At 63.8% G+C, this 16400-nt stretch overlaps 2 protein-coding genes across 8 annotated transcripts; both read left to right on the top strand.

Annotated features, from left to right (window-relative positions):
• Nucleotides 1–398: 398 nt before the first annotated feature.
• PHPT1 (phosphohistidine phosphatase 1) lies at nt 399–2686 on the top strand. The gene is made up of 3 exons (XM_027703397.1): nt 399–584; nt 731–855; nt 1594–2686. Exons 1-3 carry the CDS (start codon nt 443–445, stop codon nt 1684–1686), a joined length of 360 nt encoding a protein of 119 aa, XP_027559198.1. The 5' UTR covers nt 399–442; the 3' UTR covers nt 1687–2686.
• A 1170-nt stretch (nt 2687–3856) lies between these two features.
• On the top strand, nt 3857–15721 carry MAMDC4 (MAM domain containing 4). 7 transcript variants are annotated; one of them, XM_027703365.1, is made up of 30 exons: nt 3859–4204; nt 4367–4505; nt 5154–5267; nt 5466–5639; nt 5855–5995; nt 6237–6382; nt 6502–6586; nt 6815–7009; nt 7206–7352; nt 7506–7600; nt 7921–8079; nt 8696–8780; nt 9231–9380; nt 9717–9821; nt 10028–10159; nt 10414–10544; nt 10639–10744; nt 10991–11107; nt 11329–11463; nt 11559–11689; nt 11765–11981; nt 12398–12535; nt 12639–12760; nt 12839–12929; nt 13176–13322; nt 13605–13739; nt 14012–14139; nt 14228–14342; nt 14479–14654; nt 15212–15719. In XM_027703365.1, exons 1-30 carry the CDS (start codon nt 4202–4204, stop codon nt 15257–15259), a joined length of 3807 nt encoding a protein of 1268 aa, XP_027559166.1. In that variant the 5' UTR covers nt 3859–4201; the 3' UTR covers nt 15260–15719. The 7 variants fall into 7 exon arrangements, 6 of the variants coding, with proteins under 6 accessions (XP_027559170.1, XP_027559169.1, XP_027559171.1 ...); XM_027703366.1 differs by having other exon boundaries at nt 3860–4204; nt 6815–6943; nt 15212–15718; XM_027703368.1 differs by lacking the exon at nt 14012–14139 and having other exon boundaries at nt 3858–4204; nt 13605–13765; nt 15212–15721.
• The last annotated feature ends 679 nt before the right edge of the window (nt 15722–16400 follow it).

The following is a 16400-nucleotide window of genomic DNA, read 5'->3' as shown; positions in this document are numbered from 1 at the left end:
CCGCAGGGGGCGGGCGGGGGGTGTCTGACAGGGTGTCTGACCGGGGCCGGAAGGAATCGGCGGTAAGGGGTGACGGCGCCGGGGCCGGCGCTGCCCGGGGGTGCAGGGACGGGGGGGCAGAGCCCCGGCCGAGGCAAAGGGCCCGCGGCCGCGCCGCCCTGCCCGGCCGCGGCCTCAGCCCCGCTGCTGCTGCCCTTCCCCAGCCAGGCCCCGCTGCCGCTCCCGCTGCTGCCACCGCCGAGGCCGGGCCGGGCCGGAGCAGCCCCGGCGCCCCCAGAGCCGCGGCCCCGCCCGCCAGGACCCTGCGTCTCCGGCGCGGCTTCACCGCCCGGCTGTGGGCGGGGCCCAGCCCGCGGGCGCCAGTTGGCCGGTGGGACGGAAGGGGCGGGGCGGGCGCTGGCGCTGGTTGGGCCCTACCCCGGAAGGGGCGGGGCGGGCCGGCATGGCGGGCGCGGCGTTGTCGCGGGTGCCGGTGGTGCAGATCGATGGCGATGGCGTGTTCAAGTACGTGCTGCTGCGGGTGCGCGGCGCTGGCGCGCCACACAAGGACGTCGTGCGCGGCCACGGCTGGGCCGAGTACCATGGTGAGGGGGTCGAGGCCGCGGGGGGGAGCTCCGGCCCGCGGTCCCGAGGGACGCGGCCGCGGGCCCCGGGGACGGGCGGGGGCTGCCGGGAGTCCAGTCCGCCTGAGTCGGGGGGTCCCCGTGCCCCCCCCGCTCCCTCCCCGCAGCCGACCTGTTCGAGCGCACCGCGGAGGAGCTGGCGCGGCACGGCCTGAGCTGCGAGTGCTTGGGCGGCGGCCGCCTCGCCCACCGCCCCGAGGAGAGGAAGATCCACGTCTACGGGTACTCGGTGGTAAGCGAGGGCCGTGGGGGACCCACGCGCGGACGCGGCATCTCCCTCCCCGCGACAGGTCCCGCTGACCGTGGCCGAGTCAGCCTCGCGTCCCCCCGGGGATGGAAGGGCTGAGCCCGGCGGTGCTGCCGGGGGTCCTGGGGGTCCCAGGGAGGGAAGACCCCACAGAACCCTCTCGGGTGAGCAATCCTCGCCCAGAGCAGGGGCACCCCACGCACTCTCCAGTCTCTGCCCGTGGGACAGCCACACACCCAGAGCCTCCCAGGCCTGCCCTGGGCACCATCCAACAACCCCAGGGGTCCTGCAGCACTGGGTACTGCGGAGGAGCTGGGCTGCACAACAGCCGTGTCCTCGCTGTGTCTGCATGTCCTGAGTGTGTCACTGCAGGCGTGTTAGGTGCTGTGGGGCCCTGTCAGGGTGACTGGTGGCACCCTCGGGGGCGTCACCCATGCAGGGGGTCCCTAGGTGCTGACCCTGGCTGTGCCTGTATCTCGGCACAGAGCCCAGCCAGGGCCAGGGCAAGGTGCTGGTCCCCAGGCCACAGTGCTGCCAGTTTTCCCAGCTCCAGGGTGGTGCTGTCCCCTTGCCTGGGTGCTGTGCCAGCCGCAGCTGGAGCCAGGCTGAGCTGCCACAGAGGGTTGTCACAGACACAGGCTCCAGGGCCTCTCTGGAGCTTGTCAGGCTCCCCCACGGGTGGCCACCCACCAGCTCTCCTTGGGGATCGTCTCTCCTGTGCAGGGCTTTGGGCGAGCTGACCACGCTGTGACCACGGAGAAGCTGAAGGCCGAGTACCCTGACTACGAGATCACCTGGGCAGACGAAGGTTACTGACTGCTCTGGCCGTGGGGCCAGCCTGGAGCTGGCGTGGTGCCGAGGCAGTGCCAGCAGGCTCCCTGTGCCCGGCAGTGCTCTGGGCTCTCTTGCTTTTCCTCTGTGAGAACTCGCCTGTTCCCCACCATCACTGGACTGTCCATGTACCGGGTGTTCCTGCCTTCCTGGCATGGCAAAGCTGGTGAAGTCAGTGGTCACTCCATCCCGGCCTCCCGGTGCCGGGGGCTCATCCCACGCGTGTCTGTGAGAATTAAACTCGTTGGGGAGCACAGCTGCTCGGGTGGCCACATTCATGGCTCGGCTGCTCCTTTCCCAGCTCTGGGTTGCGCCCGCTGACAGCAAGAGAGACCCTGCAGGGTTTCAGCCCCTTGAGGGGGGTCTGACCCTGGAGTGGGCAGGGTCTGGGGTAGGGACAACAGGAGGTCCATTGGGATTTGCCTTGGGAAGGGCTGAGACAGGAGGGAGGAAAGTGATGGGTTCTCAGGCCTGGGGGAGGGAAAGGCAGGGTGAGGCCTGTGCCCAGTGTCCTGCCCCAGACTCCAGAGGAAGCTCACAGTGAGGGTGATGAGCCTCGTGGGCAAAAAAAAGGTTTTCTTGTGCCTCATCCTTCCTTTCTGCAAGGTGTGACCCTCCCCTGTGCCAGGAGGGAATGTCACCCAGTAGTCACACGGAGGAGCACAGCTTCCCTGCAAGTCTTTGGATCATGGAGCTTGGAGGCATAGCTGGGATGCCCTGTCCGTCCATCAGCACAGCAGGACCAACTCCAGCAGGTCTATCCTGGTGACATTGTTGGGCTGTCCTGTGCAGTGTCAGGAGTTGTACTCAATGGTCCTTGTGGATCCCTTCCAACACAGGGGATTCCATCGTTCCATGATTTTATTCTATGATTAGGTTGCTGTGGCCAAATGGGATTTGGGAATGTCCCTGAACCCAGACCCCCTGGCAGCCTGCTCTGGTTTTGAGAACCCTCACAAGAAAAAAGGTTTCTCTTAACCTTAAAGTGATGTTTGCTGTTCTCGCTTTGTCCTCGCTGTCTTGGCCCTTCCCAGGGCACTCCCTGCTCAAAGGGTCAGCTCCCTGCACCCTCCTGCTGGGGCTTACACACATGGGTAGCATCCCCCTGCACCTTCTCCAGACCAAGCACCTCCAGTTCAGCCTTTCCTCCTGGGAGTCCAGTCCTCTCATCATCATCAGGGAATCTCCTTCCCTAGAGACACTCAGAACCCACCTGGACACATCGTGAGTGACTGCTCCAGGGAGCTCTGCTGGAGCAGAGGGGTGGGACTGGATTACCTCCAGTTGTCCCTTCCTGCCTGTACCATCCTGTGATCGTCGTCAGGGCCCCTGGCTTGATCTGCTCCGGTATACTCACATCTCATAGTGGGAGCTCAGCATCCCCAGGCAAAGAAGAGGGCTCAGACCTGTAGGATATGCTCTGCCCACAGCACCCAGGAGGCCAGTGGCTGCTTTGCCACGGCACTGGCCCATGGCCAGCTCGGTGCTCCCAGGTTCCCGGGCAGGGCAGGGCTTCTTTCTGTGCCTGGAGTGCCCAGGCTGGGGAGTGTGGAGCTGCTGGTCCCACTGGATCTGACTGGTGCTGGGGGAAGGAGCTGAGCCTGTGTTTTACTGCGTCTGATGCAATCCCACTGCAATCTGCGGTCCAAGGCCACCGGCGCACGGGGAGAAGCTGCGCTCAGCAGGGGCCCTTCTCTGGGCACAGGGGCTGCAACAGCAGAGGTGAGAAGGGTTCCGTGGGCTAGCAGCCCCCATGAGCCCTGGCAGCAGCTTCCCCTACCCAGGTGGGGAAGCAGGTGGGGGCAGCAGTTGCCATCACCAGGCAGCACTGGTGGTGCCCTGTGAGGCTCTGGCTGCCAAGCCACGCTTCTTCCAAGCTGATCAGCCCTTGCTGGGGCTCTGCCAGGGGTGTTCTGCCCCAGGAGTGACCTGATTGTGGCCCCAAAGTTGTGCCCCTTTGCCTCGTGGGAGTCATGAGCTGGGTGCTGACCTGCTCCCTCCAGCCAGAGTGGTACAGACAGGGTGAGGGTTGGCTCCTGCTTATGGCATCTCAGAAACCCGAGGCTCCAGGGAGACCTTAGAGCCTCACGCTGCCTAAAGAGGCTCCAAGAGAGCTGGAGAAGGACTTTGGACAAGGGCCTGGAGTGGTAGGACAAGGGGGAATGGCTTCCCACTACCAGAGGGCAGGGTTAGATGGGATATTGGGAATATTGGATATTGCTGACCCCCAGCACAGCTGCCCTCCCTGGCAAGGGTGCAGCCCACTGCCAGCCCGTGCCCTGCACCCAAAGGCTCTCCCACTGCTCCTTATGCTTGGGGACTGGTTCTCCCTGTGATCTAGCCCAGGGGACTGACGCACCCACCATGTCCCTGGCATAGGTGCCAGTTTCTCCCGCAGGGCTGGCAGCATCCCTGACTTCGCAGGAAGTGGCCTCATCCCTCGAGGGGCTGGTGCGTGTCACCGGCTGTGCCCTGTCCCAGTCAAAACAGGGTCTTGTCCATGGTGAGAAGAGGGGCTGAAGAAGAGGGGTTCAGTGGGGGAAAGCTGAAGGTCTCCCTGGGGCACCTGGCTGGCAGCTCGCTGCTGCAGTGCAAGCGTGCCGGGTGGCAGGACCATGGTGTGTTGTCCCAGCTCGGCACAACCTCGCCATAATCCCTCTGCCAGGCCGGGGAGCCGATAACGGCGGGGCTGAAGTCCAAAGCAGGCAGGTCCTGGGGAGCAGATTCCAGCCCGGGGCTCACGGTGTGGCCTCTCCGAACTCCATTTTACTGTCGCAGAGGCAGGGATGGCTGCAGGCGGGCAGGTGCTGGTCTTCCTGGTGCTGCTGGGTGAGCTCTGCCGACACGGGGGTTGTGCCGCGGGCAGGGAACGTGCTGGCTGCTCCACTCTGGTCCTCCGCAGCCTGGGCTGCCATGGGGATCTTTGTTTTCCCCAGCTTTGGGAGGGCTTTGCTGCTCGGGCTGGGGGGGCCGGGGCAGGTACAGCCCAGCCAAAACCTCCTCTGGGCTCTGCTGGTGAAGGTCAACGCGGGGTTCCCAGGGTGAGCAAGTGCTGGAGCTCCCAGTGCCGGGCTGGGTATCACCAATGGCTTTATTCAGCATGGGACAGAAAACGCCCAGATTTTCCTGTTTCTCCCCAAATGGGGGCTGGGACTATGATATAGCAGGCTCAGTGCCCCGGTGGGCTCTGGCTCAGGGTGCCAGAGTGGGGCACACAGGAGTGGGGCTGAGAGTGGGAGATGGCAGTGTGGGACATGTAGAGTGCCAGGGCAGTGACAGGGGGTCCCATCCAAGGAAGAGCTCAGTGTGACCTGCCCCCCCCTCCCATCAGGGTCCTAAACCAGAGTGCCCAGACAAATATCCCCTGCAAGCTACCTGTGCCCTCTGTCACTTGCTGTGGGCAACATGCCTGGTTCCCTGCAGGGTTTTCAGCCCCCTTATCTCTCCCATAGCCAAGACCCTCCTCCCCTGCGGGTCAGTGATCATCAACAGCTGCAGCAGCGCAGCTGAGCAGCTCTGCGACTTTGTCTGCGACTGCAGTGACTGCTCCGACGAGAACCAGTGTGGTGGGTGCCCAGACTCCCCAGACCCACTCCCAGGCCCTGCTCCTGGGATGACAGCAGGCGACGGAGTGGAGGGTCTTGTGGGTGCAAGTCCCCGGGGTGATGCTGGTGCCCAAGGTGGATGCAGGGTCCCCCAGGATGGGCACAGGACCCCAGGATGGTGCCAGAGCTGCCCTGAACCCCCCATCTGCCCACCCTCAGGGTACCTGCGAGGCTCAGCAGTGCTGGGCACCCCCTTCACTTGTGACTTTGAGGATGGTGACTGTGGCTGGCAGGACGTGGGCACCTCAACATACAGATGGGTGCGGGGCCGGGCCAGCCTGGCCACGTGGGGCACAGGGCCTCACTCAGACCACACCATGGGCACCGACCTGGGTAAGCAGGAGCTGCTTGGCTGGTGAGTGCTCTCTGGGCACCCACGGCACCACCCTGCTGGGCTGTGGGTGCCCTCGAGTCAGGGTGCCAGGACACCCACCCTTGTAGGGTGCAGGGGATGGAGCAGACCTGTGGAGGGGCAGGATTGGTGTTGGCAGAGCTCCTGTGCCATCCCATGGGGCTGCAGTCCCTCCTCTGCTCTGTGCCCTCCTCAGGCTCGTTCTTGGTGACTGTGTCCCCCCCTACAAAGACTGTGGCCACAGCCTGGCTCAGGTCACCAGAGATGCAGGAAGCAGCTGCCACATGTGAGATCAGAGCCTGGTACCACCTCTCAGGAAGCTGTGAGGGCACCCAAGGTAGGCACAGACAGCATCGAGTACCAGGCACAGGGCAGTGAGGATTGGGAGGGAGGCAGTGGGGAGGGATGGGACCCCCACGGTAGGGGCAGGATGGCAAGGCAGTCCTTGCCATCCCACTTGCCTCTTCCACACTCCACACACAGAGCTGGTGGAACCCAGGAGTCCCAGCTCCAGTCCCCAGAGCTGGCAGGGCCCCTGGGATGCCCAGTGCCAAGGGCACTTCTGGGGCTCCCTGCAGGGCTCAATGAGATGGAGCAGCCGGTGCTGCGCCTGGACGTGGCATACAGGGACGAGGTGGTGGGGCTGTGGCAGAGCCCTGAGCACAGCAGCAAGGGCTGGCACCAGCTGGTTGCCTACCTGGGCCGGATCGCGGGGCAGTTCCAGGTGAGACAGTGTCGGTACCCAGGTACTGTCCCTCCAGGCTGGGGCCAGAGGAGCTGGAATGTGCTCCAGGAGCCCAGGGGACCCAGGCAGCTCATGCCATCCCTGTCCTCCCATCACAGCTTATCTTCTCTCTGACACAACCACCCGCCTGCGGGGCAGAGGTGGCACTCGATGACATCATCTTCAGGAACTGTGGCTTGCCAGGTGAGTCCCACATCTGCTGATATATGAGACAGGGTCTCGGGGGAATTGGGTGGGGCTTTGCACCCCAGGGGAGCTCTCCCATTGCCCACTGTGTCTTGAGGCACTGTGCCCTGGCATGGGGTGGACAGTGAAAACCTGTCCCTTGAGCCACCCCAGGGAAAGATGTGGGAGTGCCCACCACGCCCCTGTGGGGCCAGCCACTTGCTGACGCGTGTTCCCCCGCCCCAGGGCCCGGGCAGCAGGACTGCGGGGCCGAGGAGATCCGCTGCAGCCGCGGCTCCTGCGTGGCACAGCACCGCCTCTGCGACGGCACCGACGACTGCGGGGACGGCTCGGACGAGGACACGACAAGCTGCAGTGAGCAGCCCTGGCCCCGGGAGGGGGTCCTGCCCACCAGCTCCCTGACCACACGGATGGACTGTGGCTCTGCCTTGGTGGGGAAAAGCTGTGCTGTGGGCTGGCAGGGGTCCGCCCAGGTCTGCCCCACAGCTGTGCAGCCAGGGGGGGACAAAATCACCCCGAGGGTTTGTAGAGGGGTAGCATCAGCCCAGCCCATTACCTGTCCATGAGAGGGCTGGGACTCCCGTCCCTGGGTCACAGCTGCCCCTTCTCCCCACAGAGTCCTTCACCAACTGCTCCTTTGAGCATGATCTCTGCGACTGGGAGGCAGAGCCTGGGTCACCATCGTGGGACAGGAACACAAGCCTGAACCTGGGCACCTTGTATGGCTTCCCCACCCGGGACCACAGCACCAACAGCAGGGCTGGTATGACACATGTCCCCCACCACAGGTCCTGGGCTGGACGTGCCCTGGGGTGACACACACCTGGGCTCTGCTCAAAGCTGTGCCAGGACAGAGGTGTCCTGCACTCACACACCTGCCTGGCTCCACTCAGCCCCTTCCCGGTGTCTCCCACAGGGTTTTTCCTCCACGTGGACAGTGCCCCCAACACGGGGGCCAGCGGCACAGCTCAGCTCAGCAGCCCCACTTTCCAGGCCACTAATTCCTGCTCTGTGAGTCACAGCTGAGGCCTTGTGTCACTGCCTGTGTGGGCACGATGGTGGCTGGACATGGAGTCCCCAGCTGTGGGGTCCCTCGTGGGGCTGGGGCTGCAGTCAGCCATTGCTGGGGATGGGCAGCAGGTTTTTGGGAATGTTTTGGTGACGTGTCACACAAGCAGCTCTCACCAGGCCCTGGGTCCCCTTCATATGGTGGCAGCTCCCAGTGTCCCCTGGGAGCTCTGAGCTCCTCCGGCCCTACCTCTGTGAGCGTCCTGTGGGGCACAGGGGCCTGTGTGACCCTGCCCTGAAACTCGGCCCTCCCTCAACCCCAGCTCGTGCTATACTGCCACCTCCACGGCTCGGCCAGCAGTAACCTCAGCATCTTCTATGTGACCAACTCCATCAAGCAGCTGGTGAGGGAGAGGACAGGGGACATGGGCAGCTGCTGGGTCCGAGAGAGAGTGGACTTCAATGTGACAGAGGCCTTCAAGGTGGGCTGGTTCCATACTGGGGGGAGCTGGGCTGCCTGCAGGGTGAGGGGCACAGGGCCAGTCCAAGTGGGCACTCATGGGACCAGGGCTGAACTGGGAACCAGAACTGAGCCTCTGGTGCTGGCACATGCCACCCCCATGTCCTTATGCCCACACCTCCAAATCTCCATACCAGCCCCTAGCCCAGGACCACCCCACTGGAAATGGAAGGTGGTTGGAGTGTCTTCATCCGCACTGCCCATCCATGCCTTCCCACTGTCCTGGCTCCTGTCCCCCCCTGCCACCGACACAACCCTGCCCGCTCCCAGCTGAGCCTGGAGGGCACCCCAAAGACACCCTGGGGGCACCCTGATGGCACCCCTGTGGTATCCCAGGCATCTGCAGGCCACAGCTGCGTGCAGGGGCAGCACCATCCCCCTAAGCCCAATATGGCCCTGCCAGCCCACCCTGTACACCCCTGTCAGCCCCTGCTCCCACCAAGTCCCTTCCTGGGGGAAGTGTGTCAGCCCATAACAGGTGCCGGCTCCCCCATCCCACAGCTCCCTGGTGTCACCCCAGTCCCCCCATACTGCGCAGGACCCCATGGTGATGTTGCTGGCATGGTGCTTCTCTGCAGGTGCTGATCGAGGGGGTGGCTGGCAGCGGGGGCACTGTGGCCATCGATGACCTGATCCTGTCACCGGGCTGTGTGAAGGAGCAGGGTGAGCTGCATCCCTTACCCTGCTCCAGTGTGGGCAGCCAGTCCCACGTGTCTGTGCCCGTGTCACCGTCCCTAAAGGACCCAGCATGGAGTCTGCCTGTCCCTCTGCTCATCATAGGACCGTCCTGGGTGCTGCACAGCAAGCACTTGCCCTGGGACATTGGTGTCCTTCTACTGTGGCTGTGACACTCCATCCCCTGTGCCAAAACATGTCACACAAGCAGCTCTCACCAGGCCCTGGATCCCCTTCATGTGGTGGCAGCAGCGATGGGATGAGATGGGATGGGGTGGGATGGGGTGGGATGGGATAGGACAGAATGGGACAGAGTGGGGGAAATGGAGAGCCAGGAAGGTGCCTGGGGACAGGGGACTGAGGCTTGAAAGGGTGACACCAATGCTGTTGCTGAGCCCTCTCACTACCGCTCTCCATCCTGGGGTGTTTCACCATCAGGGCAGTCTCCAGTCACGCTGCTGAGCCAGGGAGGTGCCAGTCCCTGTGCAGCAGGGGAGGTGGCCTGTGACAGCGGGGGCTGCATCGCTGCAGAGCTGGTCTGTGACTTCAACGATACGTGCACCGACGGCTCCGATGAGAAGCACTGCGGTGAGAGCCGAGGGGAGCAGTGGTACCCCAGGAACCCTGCAGTGCAGGGGACCAGGCATTGGAGGGACACAGGCTGGAACGGCCGGGGCACATGGGTGCCTGTACAGCCCCCAGGAGTGCAGTGGCCCGGCGAGGCTGAGCCTGGAGTTTTGGGTTGCCCAGAGAAGCTGTGGCTGCCCCATTCCTGGAAGTGTTCAAGGCCAGGTTGGATGGGGCTTGAAACAACCTGGTCTAGTGGAAAATAGACCCCCCATGGCAGGGAGTGGAATGAGGTGGACTTTAAGGTCCCTTCCAACCCAAATCAGTCTGGGATTCTGTGATTCTTTGACTTTGCAGGGGCAACAACCTTCGAGTCAGGGGCTGGGGGCTGGCACGATGTCAGTGTGGGGCACCTGCGCTGGGGTCTGCAGAGGCTCACTGAGCACAACACCTTCCTCACAGGTGAGGCTGTTCCCACTGCCCTGACAATGCTCTTCAGTCCCCAGCACTGTGGGAGCCCCAGAGCAGGGACTCCTGCTCCCACCCTACTGGGGTGGGTGGATACCACTGCACGACAGGGGGTGATGCCCAGGCAGGATGCTGGGCTAGGGGTGCTACTGTGGATGTGGGATTCTAGCCCTGACCTCACAGGGTGTTTCTGTGCCCAGGGTCTTTCCTGGCCCTCCAGGAAGGAGAAGGACAGATGGTGGGTGCTGCAAAGGCACGAACTCCTCTGCTGGGCCCCTCTGGCCCCACCTGCACCATGGAGATGAGCTACTGCATCCAGAGTGGCCCCCAAGGTAACCCCCTGTACACCCCTGGGGTGCCCTGCCTGCTCCCTGCCCCTAGAACTCACCCCATGCAGAGGCCCCCATGCCCACCTGCCTTTGCTGCCTTTCCCAGCCCCATTTTGCCACATCACACCATCCTGAAGCTGGGCCATCCCTGTCCCCGTCCCTGTCTCCTGTGACCGTGGGCCAGGGCTGTGGGGGACTCCTACAGGGTGGCCAGGAGTTTTGGGTGCCCACAGCCTCTGCACCACCTCTCATGCCAGGCTTCCTTGCTGTCCGCATCCTGGATCACACCACTGGCACCACCCAGCTGGCCTGGCTCACGCAGGGTCGTGGCGACACAGCCGGGGAACGTGTCCGTGTCCCCCTGGGAGAGAGGAGCCGGCCATTCCAGGTGTGCCAGGGACACAGGGACCAGCCGGGGGGGTCTTTCAGTGGGGCACTGCCAGTGCTGCCAGGCACCCCGGGCTCATGGCTGGTGCCTCCAGGTCGAGCTGCTGGCGCTGGTGGATCTGCAGGATTCGGCAAGTGTTGGCGTTGACAACGTGACGTTCGAGCAGTGCTACCTCGGTGTGGTGGCACCCACAGCTGCAGGTATGGCCAGGGGCACGTGGGCAGGGACAGTGACCCCAGAGTCCCCCCATAGGGGCTGCCTGGCAGCCGTCACCCTGTCCAGGGACAGGACCATGGTGCGGAAGCCACAACCTGCTCTGACCTGGGACACCTGCATGGGGTGAATCTGAAGAATGGGGCGGGAGAGCAGAGGGAACAGGGGGACCCGTTTGCTTCTGGAGTGCCTTATCCCCTTCCACCTCACTTCCACCACATCTCTGTGGCCAGAGCTGACCTGCAGCTTTGAGAGGGACATGTGCGGCTGGTACCAGGATCAATCTAGTGACTTCAAATGGGTCCGCAGCATGGGGCAGGGACAGGGCTCTGACCACACCACCGGCTCAGGTAAGAGGCTGGCTGCTCTTTGGGGGATCCCAGGGCACCCCACTTCCCTCCCATCTTGGCACAGGCCAAGACACGCCCTGTACACTCCAGCAGCCCCATACCTGTGGAGTGAGCTTGCCTGGAGCAGCCTGGAAGAGCCCAGTTGGGGTATGGGTGATGTGGGCACAGCTCAGAGCACTCACATCCATGTTCCCTCCACCCTGGCTGTCCCCAACACTCAGGCTACTTCTTGTCTGTGGACCCCTCTGCGCTGTGGAGCCGCGGGCAACGGGCACAGCTCATCACATCCCGCCAAGACCCTGCTGCTGCCCCACGCTGTCTCTCCTTCTGGTACCTCCTGGCTGGCCCACAGATTGGTACGTGCCCCCTGGAGTCCTCACGGGGATGCCCCAAGCCGGCTCCACTGTGGGGACAGCAGGTGCTGGATGGCTGGCCCCCACCCCTTGCTTAGGCACCCTGAACCTCAAACTGCAGCCAGAGGGAGAGGAGGAGACAGTGCTGTGGACCTGCCGGGGGACCCAGGGCAGCATCTGGCACCGGGCATGGGCAACATTGCCCGCCACGGGCCAAAAGCCATACAGGGTGAGGACCAGACCCTTCTGTGTCCCTGGCACCAAGGAGGCACGGGGCTGTCTGACACCACTGCCTGGCTGGCAGGTGGCCTTTGAGGTGCTGCGGGATGGGTTCCTGGGGGACGTGGGGCTGGACGACCTGGCGCTGACACCGGGACCCTGTGGGGCCGAGCTCTCCTGCTCCTTTGAGGCAGAGGGCTGTGGACTGGCAGCCAGCGGGCAGGGCACCTGGCAGCGACAGAGCAACGGCACCGGCACCACTGCCGGCCCCGCAGCCGATCACACCACCGGCACCGCCACAGGTACAGGGCCACGACAGCCTGGGGCTCGGGGAGCCCTGCTGCCTCCCTGCCTGCACTGTTCTGCCTGCCTCCCTGCCCTCTCTGCCTGTTTCCCTGCCCTCTCTCCCTGCCTTCCTGCCCTCCCTGTCTGCTCTGAGTGTCCTGCCTGTCACCACATCAGCTCTGCCTGCCCACCCTGTGTCCTGCCTGCCCTCCCTGCCTGCCCAGGATGTGCGGAAGGCAATCCTGTACAGGGCTCCCCAAGCCTGGAACTCTCCAAACCCAGAGTTTCCCAGCCCCAGGGCTCCCCAGTCCTGGGGAGGTCCCCAAACTGGGGAGACTCCTCAACCTGGGCAGAAACCCCAGACCCAGCGGTCCTCTAGGGCCCTCCAGCAGGGCTGAGCAAGGACCATGGCGTGGGGACTTCTCTCCCCCAGGTCATTACATGGTGGTGAGCATGGGCAGGGACTCCCTGCCTACAGGGCACAGGGCTGTCCTCACCTCCCAGCCCTACCAGCCCTCTGTGCCCGTCCAGTGCCTGGCCTTCTGGTACCAGCTGAGCGCCGGGACCCCAGGTGAGCACCACCCCCCCCGAGACCCCTTTGGGCACCTCCAGAGGAAGGGGGTCCTGCACAGCACAGCCCTGGACCCCTCCTCCATGGCGGGTGCCCTGGGCAGGCTCCCTTGAGGTGTTTGTGGAGCAGAGCGGGGTGCGGAGGAAGGTGCTGAGTGTGAGCACCATGGAGGGGAGTCGCTGGCACCGCGGCCACGGCACCGTCCAGCCTGATGGGGACTGGCAGGTGAGACAGGGCAGGGTGCCGGGGACAGCTAGGGGTGATGAGGGTTGACTGCCAGCCTCAGCATGCCACCCTGCCCAGGTGGTGTTCGAGGCAGTGGGAGCTGGGGGTGACCATGGGTACATTGCGCTGGACGACCTGCACGTGTCGGACGCAGCCTGCCCTGAGCCAGGTGAGAGCCCACCCCAGGGAGGCACCATGGACCAGATGGGGGAGATGGGACATCCCACGGGGGTACACAACCATGGGTGTGGGGACAGCCCGTCCCTTCCATCCGGACACTCTGCTCCTGCACTCAGCTTGGTCTGGCCCAAAGCTGGCAGTGGTGGGAAGAGGGCTGGTGGCTGCCCCCTGCCCCCGGATGCTCCATCTCCTGCCAGGCAGCAGTGGGTGTCTCACAGCCCCCCTTTCCTCCCAGCATCCTGTGACTTCGAGCAGGACATGTGTGGCTGGAGCAGCCCCTCGGACCCCCACCTGCACAGCTTTGCCTGGGGCTGGAAGAGCGGGGTCCCCCTAGCCAAGTACCCCGGCCCTGAGCAGGATCACACCCTGGGCACAAGGAATGGTAGGAAACCCATCCCTGCCTGGGCACCATAGCATGGCCAGAGGGAGGAAGAGGAGATGGGGATGCATGGGGTCACCCCAGTACTTCCTGGGGGGCCTGGCTCCTCAGCATCCCTGTCCCCTCCTTGCCTGGAAGGGACAGCTCGGTCCCAAAGGCAGTGAGGTGCAGGGCTGTGAGGTGCCATCCTCCAGGCATTACTCTGGGCATTTTGGGGTGGAGTGGGGCAAGCGGGGTGGGCTGCAGGACTGGAAGACACCCTGTGCTCTGTCCCTGCCTGCCCAGGTCACTATGTGCACTTCGACACCAGTGTGCTGGGTGCAGGGGGCACCAGTGCCCTGCTGGAGAGCCAGCCCCTGCCTGCTGCCACTGACTCCTGCCTGCGGTTCTGGTACCACATGGACATCCCAGAGCACCTCTGTGAGCACCACAGGGGTGGGGAGGAGGTGCTGTCCCTGGGGAGGGCATCATGACCCCGCAGTGGGAGCAGGGGGCTTGATTGGGAGCTGCAAACTCCCTCCCCACCCATAGGACCATGGACACTCTGGTTCAGCTCCAGCTGGGTGGGGATGGCCTGTTACTGGTGGGTGCTGCTGCCACAATGGAGGATGGTATGGCAGGGAGGGCCCCATGACTTTTGGGGGCTTTGGGTGGTCAGTGATGCCACGGTGCCTGTGTCCCCCCCCTTACAGCCAGTGGGGAGCTGCGGGTGATGCTGCACAGCACAGCAGGGCAGCGCACGGTGTGGAGTGTGGAGGGACACCACAGCCGGGGCTGGCAGGGCAGCATGGTGCCTGTGCAGAGCCCCAGCGAGTTCCAGGTCAGTGAGGACACCCTGGGGTGCAAGGTGCCCAGCGGGGGTGCTGGGTACCCTGCAGGGGTGCGTCAGATCCCGCCTTCCCTCACAGATCATCTTTGAGATCACCACACGGAGGTGGCCGTTGGAGGGGACAGTGGCACTGGATGATATTGTGTACAGTGCTGGGGTGGGCTGCCATTCTACCCCGGAGGAGCCAGTGGAAGGTGCGGGGAGGGGGGGGCGGTTCTGGCTGTAAAAGGTCATCCCAGCACTGCTCAGGGTGCTGGGCCAAGGCTGGAGGCAGCTCTCTGGGTGGCGGGTCAAGCCTGGCAGCATCTCCTCTCCCTTCTCTCACTGCAGAGAAACCCTCAGGCAGCTTCGTGGCAGAGGTGGTGCTGGGTCTGCTCCTGGCCCTCATCATTGTTACGCTGGTGGCTACTGGGGGCTGGTACTGGCTGAAGCAGCAAGGGCTGGCAAGCAGGACACCAGCGGAGACTGACACTCCCCAGGGCTTTGACAACATCACCTTTCGAGATGTAAGGACAGGGTGAAGGACTTTCCTGATTACCCCAACTGCACCAAAACAGCATTTTCCTAAAAGCTCAGCAAATGCTGGCAGGCTCCTCCTGACACTGCACTCCACCAACGCAACAGGGAGCAAAGGGCTCTGCCTCTTATCTGCTTGTTGGTAAAGGAGTGGCCCAGAGCTGTAGGACTGACCTAGAAACACTGCTGCTGCCAGGCAGCTGCTCCGGAAAGAGCTGAGTGTGCTCCTACCCCAGAGCCCTGTGAGAAGGGGGTCTGGCAAACGTGGCTCATCCTCACCCAGCCAGCAACCAAATCCACGAGAGGCAGCTTAAGCTGTGGGTCCCTTGGACAGGCCTGGTGCCACATGGACCATGGCAGAGCCCCCAGCCCCAGGAGGGATCCCAACAGAGGATGTGGAGCCCCCTGGGTGCACTTGGGGTTTCCTCTGCTGGGGTCATGGGGGGCTGGCACAGGGGTTCTCTCCACTACAGCCTGGAAGAAATCCTGGTCTCTCACAGCAGACAGCCTACGTTTGCCACCGATTCCCACTTACCTTTCTTTGCAGGACAAGGTCATTATATCTCCAGTGCCAAGGGAGGGGGATGAGGCTTGAAATTATCAGCCAGCAGCAGAAATTGCCCACTCCCACCAGGCAAACCATTCCTCAGCCAGATCCCACACTCCAGCAGCCGCCGGCTCTCTGCCCCCAGCACCAGGGAGCTGCCGTGGCACCACCTGGGCTGCCGGCCCCGCAGAGGCACACTGCTGCCACTACCTCCAAGTGCTCGGGAAAAGCATTTTTGTTGTTTGTAACATGATCTTCCAAGACAGAGCAATGTGCCTGTGCTTTGGCAGGCGCTGGCAGCAGTTCTTCCAGCGACCGTCCTTGTCCAAGCAGGGGGTGAAGTGTGGGGTCCTGGTCCCCAGAGCTGGAAAGAGCAGCAGATGCTGCATGGGGCATGAGCCACTTTCCACACCCAGGATGAAGCACAAGAGCTTCCAGGGCAGAGTCCCCACGAGCAGGAAGCCCAGTATTTCTGCTGGTTTTGGGGAGGGGGGCTCTGAGGAGGGTGAGCAGGAAGGAGCAGAGTGGGGGGCGCCAGGCAGCCCTGACTTCAGTGTACAGATGCCCACCTCCTGCCCATACACCTTGTAGGACTCTCGACATTTTGCCTTTAAATGTCACTGGAAAACCCAAAAAAGTTCCTGAGGCACAGGCTGGGCTCAGGGCCTGGGCCCCCACCCTGCACCAGATCTCCCCAGCCTGGGACCTCTCCCTCCCCCCAGCTCTCACACCTTATCACTGTGAGCTCCGAAGCAGCCCAGGGCCAAACTTGCCCCCCACACACAACCTGGCTCAGCCCCTGCACAACGAGCAGCCCACCAGGGTCCTGCCCCAACCAGCCCCCCACACCTAGTCAGAGGACACTGGGGTGTCCTGCTTTCCCAGGGTGTCACCAGAGCCTGTTTCCCTGTCACCCAGCTGTGTCCCCCTTAGGTGATGCCTCAGAGCACCATCCCACAGCCCTGTCCTGCCTGCAGGAATGAACCCCCAGCAGAGCTGGGTAAGGAGGGCTCAGACTTCACCCATAAGTGCACCTGCCTGGCTCTGCAGAACCCCAACACCTCCCCTCTCCTCCACAGCACTGACTCCATCCCTGGGCTGCCAGCCAAGCTGCAGCCCTCCCCCAGGGGGGAGGAGTGACACAGCCGGGGAGGCTGGGACAGTGCTGGCCCTCATCCCAGGCAGCCTA

This window comes from Neopelma chrysocephalum, unplaced genomic scaffold (assembly GCF_003984885.1).
Source record: "Neopelma chrysocephalum unplaced genomic scaffold, ASM398488v2 Primary Assembly neopelma1_226, whole genome shotgun sequence".
Classification (NCBI taxonomy): Eukaryota; Metazoa; Chordata; class Aves; order Passeriformes; family Pipridae; genus Neopelma; species Neopelma chrysocephalum.
The sequence above is the reverse complement of the archived record's forward strand: the minus strand, read 5'-3'. Positions and strand labels throughout refer to the sequence as shown.